The sequence below is a fragment of the Panthera onca genome, chromosome D1 (assembly GCF_046562875.1).
Source record: "Panthera onca isolate mPanOnc1 chromosome D1, mPanOnc1 haplotype 2, whole genome shotgun sequence".
In the NCBI taxonomy this organism is placed as follows: Eukaryota; Metazoa; Chordata; class Mammalia; order Carnivora; family Felidae; genus Panthera; species Panthera onca.
The window spans coordinates 8,937,792-8,943,163 of NC_138348.1; the positions used below are offsets into that span (position 1 = coordinate 8,937,792).

Sequence of the window (5,372 nt, forward strand, 5' to 3'; positions counted from 1 at the left end):
GGCTAGTTAAGGCATCAGGCCACCAAAAGAGAGGCAAGTGAGCAACTGGCCCCCAGCCTTTTCTAAAAAAGAGTTGTTCTGACTGAAGAAAGGAGCTAACACTTCCATGAGAACAAGGACCTTTTATGGTTAGAATTGCAGAGTCGCAACTCTGGGGACAAGGAACCTTCTTTGCCTCCCCACAGCAGCCAGACTGGGCCTCTGGACAACGTGGGAAGCATGACAGTCACATCTCCTAGATAAGGACCAAATGAAGCAGCACACCCCGGTGCTCAGCTCACAAGCCCTGCAAGAACAGGAAAAGCACATCAGTCAAGCTCGCAGCTTGGGGGCGGCCATTACCATATACTTCCCATCCCACAGGGCACGTGTCCTGCATCTTCCAAGCAGACAGCATGAGAGTTCCTTTCATCTGTGACTCGGGCATTAAGTCCCACATCCACCCCCCCACCCCCATACACCTGTGCCTTCTCCAGGCAACAGCCCCGGATGCGTGATCAGGCACTCACCCAAGTAATCGTCCATCAGGGAGCCGATAGCAAACTGCAGGAGGGAAGGTGAAAAGGACATAAAGTCTTAGCAACCACAGAACTATCCTCTAAGCCCAGCCCCAGGCCTTCTGCCCACCCATCCCCTCTTCCTGGCAGAAGAGAGCACGACATCCCCAGGAGCTGTAAGAAGTCAAGAGCTCCCAGCTCTGCCTGGTACAGGCAGGAAGACAGGCAAGGGACTCACAATGTCATTCTTGTCCACTCGGGTCCCCACGATCTTCAAGCGGATCTCATCATCCTGCTGAATCACAATGTCCTGGGGAAGAGGAACAGTATACTCAGATACCCCTCATGCCGAAATCCCTTGGAGGGCTCATTCTTCCTCCCTCTCACTGACTTCCTCCCTCCTCACCTCATCCATCGTCTTGTAACATGGCGGGTTGGAGTTAGGATCAAACTCCATCTCTGATGGGATGGACTGAAAGGAAAGCCAGACTGGGTCAGTGCTTTACAGGGGTGCCTTCTGGAGATGGTCACGATGGGTGTCTCTCCTCCTTGGCACCCCCAGCATGCCCTGACTTACATGCCGAGAGATGAAGCAGGACATAGGTCCAATTTCTGTGAAGAGTCCAACCTAAAAGGCAATGAGTGATGTTGCTTTTTCTTTTACCTCCCCCCCCCCCCATGTCTTCTAAGCTCATCTTTGTCTGATTCCTAATATTCTTGATGTCCTGAAACCACTCTGGATTGTATCATTTGTTTTCTGGTCTCTCTTCTGTTAAGCTTTCACTTTATTTATTTTCATATCATTTTTATGAGAAGGCACAAGTGAGCAAAGGGCAGAGACAGAGAGGGAGACAGGGCGGGGGGGGGGGGGGGGGGGGCCGGGGTTCACACGAAGCAGGGCTCAAGTTCACCTGATGCGAGACTCAGGAACAGTGAGATCATGACCTGAGCCACCGTGAGATGCTTAACTGACTGAGCTACCCAGGCGCGCTCCCTTTAATTTTATTTATTTATTTATTTTGAGAGAGGGAGAAAGGGAAGGAGGGATAGAGAGAGAATCCCAAGCAGGCTCCGTAGTGTCAGCACACAGCCCGACACCAGGCTTAAACTATGAACCCTGAGATCATGACCTGAGCTGCAATCAAGAGTCAGACGCTTAACTGGGCCACCCACGCGGCCCTCAAGCTTTCATTTGAAGTTAAGCAAACAGTGCGGTAAAGAGCCAAGGCCTGGGACTTGTCAGTCCACAATTTGAACACTTGTTGACCACATGACCTTGGCCAGTAGGCTTAACTTCTCCAAGCTTAAGGTTCTATAAAAAGGGATGGGGCACCTGGGTGGCTCAGTAGAGTAGGTTAAGCATCCACCTCTTGACTTCGTCTCTGGTCATCATCTCGTGGCTCATGGGTTTGAGCTCCACATCGGGCTCTGCACTGTCAGCACGGAGCCTGCTTTGGATCCTGTCTCCATTGCCCTGCCCCTCCCCCTTCTCTCTCAAAATTAAACATTTGAAATAAATAAATAAATAAATAAATAAATAAATAGATAAATAAATAAAGATGGATAAAAGCACCCACCACAGTCATCGTGAGGTTTTGCACATTACCTGGCCCACAGTAAGTACTCCACGAATGGAGGCTGTGCTATTGTTGACTACTCAGGCTGACTTACATGACCCGGACGGAGACAGCACAAGATTACGGTACCATTTAACAGGTGAGGCAACTGAAGCACAGACTGACTCAGCCAAGGACACAGAGTTAGCAAGAGGAGTTGGAACCCATCTCACATCTTCTGAGCGGCCACCCAACTGCCTCCGCTATGTACGGTCTCACCTTGTTGACTTGAGTGACAACAGCATCCACGACCTCCCCTTTAAAGGGCCGGAACACAATGGCCTTGTACTTAACTGGATAAAGGACAAAGCCTCGGCCTGGCTGGATCACACCAGCACCAATATTGTCAATGGTGGTGACAGCAATCACAAAGCCATACCTACAAGCATGGGGAAAAAGAAAGGCACCGTGTGTGTAAGAGCCTCTAAAACCATCTGCAACAAGTCAGTGAGCCTGGGGGTTGGAGAAGAGCACAAAGGGAAGTAGAGGACACCCCGACCCCAGAACTTAATGACTAAGAGAAGACAGGATACTGATCAGTATTCAAAATGCCAAACACTGCTCTCATAATAATTTCACAATAAGTGTCCAAGAAGGCTGAAATCCTTGAGCCAAGAGACCTCAATCGTTGGGATGCCTTAGAATCACCTAAGAGGAACTTCTTAAAACACACATTCCCAGGCCTGTCCCCAGTCTTGATTCTATAGGGACAAGATGAGGCTCAGGAACTTGCATGTGGTTATTCTGATGAGAGAGGCCAAATACTCCATAGCCCTGGGCTCATCCCACCCCATTCATCACTGTGTGAGAGGCCCTTATGTGCAGAGCCCAGAGATGTGCCAGGCCAGGTCCCTGGTCGTGTGGGAGAAAGAAAACCAGCAGAACCACAGGAGAACAGACACAGGAACAATGATTAGGCTGTGAGCTCCATGAGAGCTGGCTTGATTCTATCTCGTTCACTGCATTGTTCCCAGAGCCCAACACACAACCTGGCAGACGGCAGAAGCTTTAGATACGTTTGCGGAGTAAATGAGTGAACAATCTCAGCTGAAGTGAGGAAGTCTCATGATCCAGCTTTGCAGAGGGCGCCGTGGGAACCCAAAGCAAGGAAGCAACTGACTGCCTGGGGTGCCTGAGAGGGTGAGAGGGTTCCCCAGGGTAGGTGGCAGGTCCTCGCAGGATGAGTAGGACCCGGGGAGAGGTTGCAAGCCTCGGGCGCCACACGCGCCTCAGATCAGGTGGCACGGAGGGCGCAGCACTCACTTGCCGGTGCAGGTCCCCTCCACCTCGGTGAAGAGCTTCTGCTTTACCGTGTTGAGCAGGTTGGGGCCGAAGTAGCGCGGGTGCAACAGGATCTCGTGCTCCAGGGAGATCTGCAGGGAAAAGGGGATGGAGACCAAGCAAGGCGCGGCAGCGACCCGGGGTGAGGAGCAACCTTTCGTCCCGGCGCCACGTTTCGCTCCTCCTCTCGACCCTGCCCTCGCCGCCACCCCGTGCTCTGCTCACGTGGTAGAACATCTTCCCACGGCGGACGGGACTGCAGCCGAATCCACTCCCGCCGGGACCGCGGCGCCTCTGGACCAACCGGAAACACACAGCCGCAGCAACTCTGCTTCCGGGCCTGCCCCAGCGAAGTGGGCGGGACTCTGTCCTCTCCGCGGACCCAATTGGGCATCGCCGTCGTGGGCGGGAAATCTGCGAGGCCCCGCCCCCTCCTCCCCGCCCACCGGCGGTCCAACCGCCGGACTCCGGTAAAGCAAGTGTCTGGCCCAGAATGGGTGCCCAGTAAACTCTTTTAAACGGAATTAATTAGCTAATAAAAGACAACATAAATAAAGCGTTTTAGCAGAGTGCATTCGTATAGCAAATTTTTGAAGACTGTTTTCACATAGTAAGCATAGTAAGTAGCTGTTCTCATCTCATTTAATCTCTACAGCAACCCCACCAAGCAAGATTTATTGTCCCCGTTGACAGATGAGGTTCCAGGCTCAGAGGGTTGAGGTCACTTCAGGGTCACTCACGGCCAGGATTCAAATTCAGGATGTCTGACCCCAAGACTTGCATATTCGGGCTTTCCAGATTTTCATGCAGCCATTCGTTCACCAAACATTAACGGAGGGGAACACCCACCCCATGCCGGCAGGTAGTTTGGAGATGAAGCAGCCAAAATCAGAGCCCAGAAGGCAGCGCTCCCTCCAGGTGTGAGAAAACAGATCACTGCACTCCTCCTTCCCATTTCCCCATTCCTTCCAACATGCGCGCGCGCATGCACACACACACACACACACACACACACACACACACACACACACACACACGGCTTAGAGAACCCGTGAGCCCCTGTGTGTTCCTTCAACTCTACCCACGTTTTTGTAGACAGTCCCTTTATTAAACTCACCTCAATTAGCCAGAGTGAGCATGCAATCTGTTCCCTGTGGAGACCCTGACTGATAAAAGGTCCATACAGAAAGAAGCAGAAACCATGAGCCACAGACCCATGAGAAAGGCTCAGCAGTTGACTCTAGATCCACGACAGTCCTTGGGGCCTTCCTTGAGCAAACTCCCTGCTGCCCGAATAAGTTTTTGTATGTTGTAAATAAGAGAGCCTGACCTACCGTCCTGCAAGAATAAGGACATCCTGCTTCCTCAGAGCTGTCACACATCAGTTCCCATTGACATTGCCCATTTCCTAGAATGGCTGAACCCACCAGTCAGCCACTTAGACTCCATGCAGATCCCGTTGACCATGGTCAGGCAAGGAAGTATATGAATGGGCCTCAGCAGTCCTGACTTCCTCCTCTCTCTTATTTTCTAGCCAGCCTCCCCTAAGGACAGCGGTGTGCTGGAAACAGCTGCAAGAGCCTTTTTTTTTTTTTTTTTTTAAGTAATCTCTATACCCAACATGGGGCTGGAACTTACAACCCCAAGGTTGAGTCCCATGCTTCACCGCCTGAGCCAGCCAGGTGCCAATTGTTAATATCTCAGAAAACTTGCAAGCCAGTTTTTAAATACAGCGTTTATTAAACATTTAATGAAAAAAATTAATGATGTTTATTATTATAACATACAATTAACTGAATTATACTAAAAAAAGAAACAAAGGCAGAGGTATAGATGAAACAAGTTTGGCAATATATTGATAACTGTTGAAGCCAGATGATGGGTTATAGTGGTTTCTTATATTTTTCTTACTACTTTTGTGTGTTTGACATTGTTCAAATAAAAAGTTAGAAAAGAAAACATGGCACGCCTGGGTGGC

At 50.5% G+C, this 5,372-nt stretch overlaps 1 protein-coding gene across 1 annotated transcript; it reads right to left on the reverse strand.

Annotated features, from left to right (window-relative positions):
- Nucleotides 1-107: 107 nt before the first annotated feature.
- POLR2G (RNA polymerase II subunit G) lies at nt 108-3,752 on the reverse strand. The gene is made up of 8 exons (XM_060607021.2): nt 3,620-3,752; nt 3,377-3,486; nt 2,333-2,492; nt 1,075-1,125; nt 904-969; nt 736-807; nt 510-543; nt 108-286 (listed from the first exon to the last, which is right to left on the reverse strand). The coding sequence occupies exons 1-8, from the start codon at nt 3,629-3,631 to the stop codon at nt 273-275; spliced, it is 519 nt and encodes a 172-aa protein (XP_060463004.1). The 5' UTR covers nt 3,632-3,752; the 3' UTR covers nt 108-272.
- Between the last annotated feature and the right edge of the window lie 1,620 nt (nt 3,753-5,372).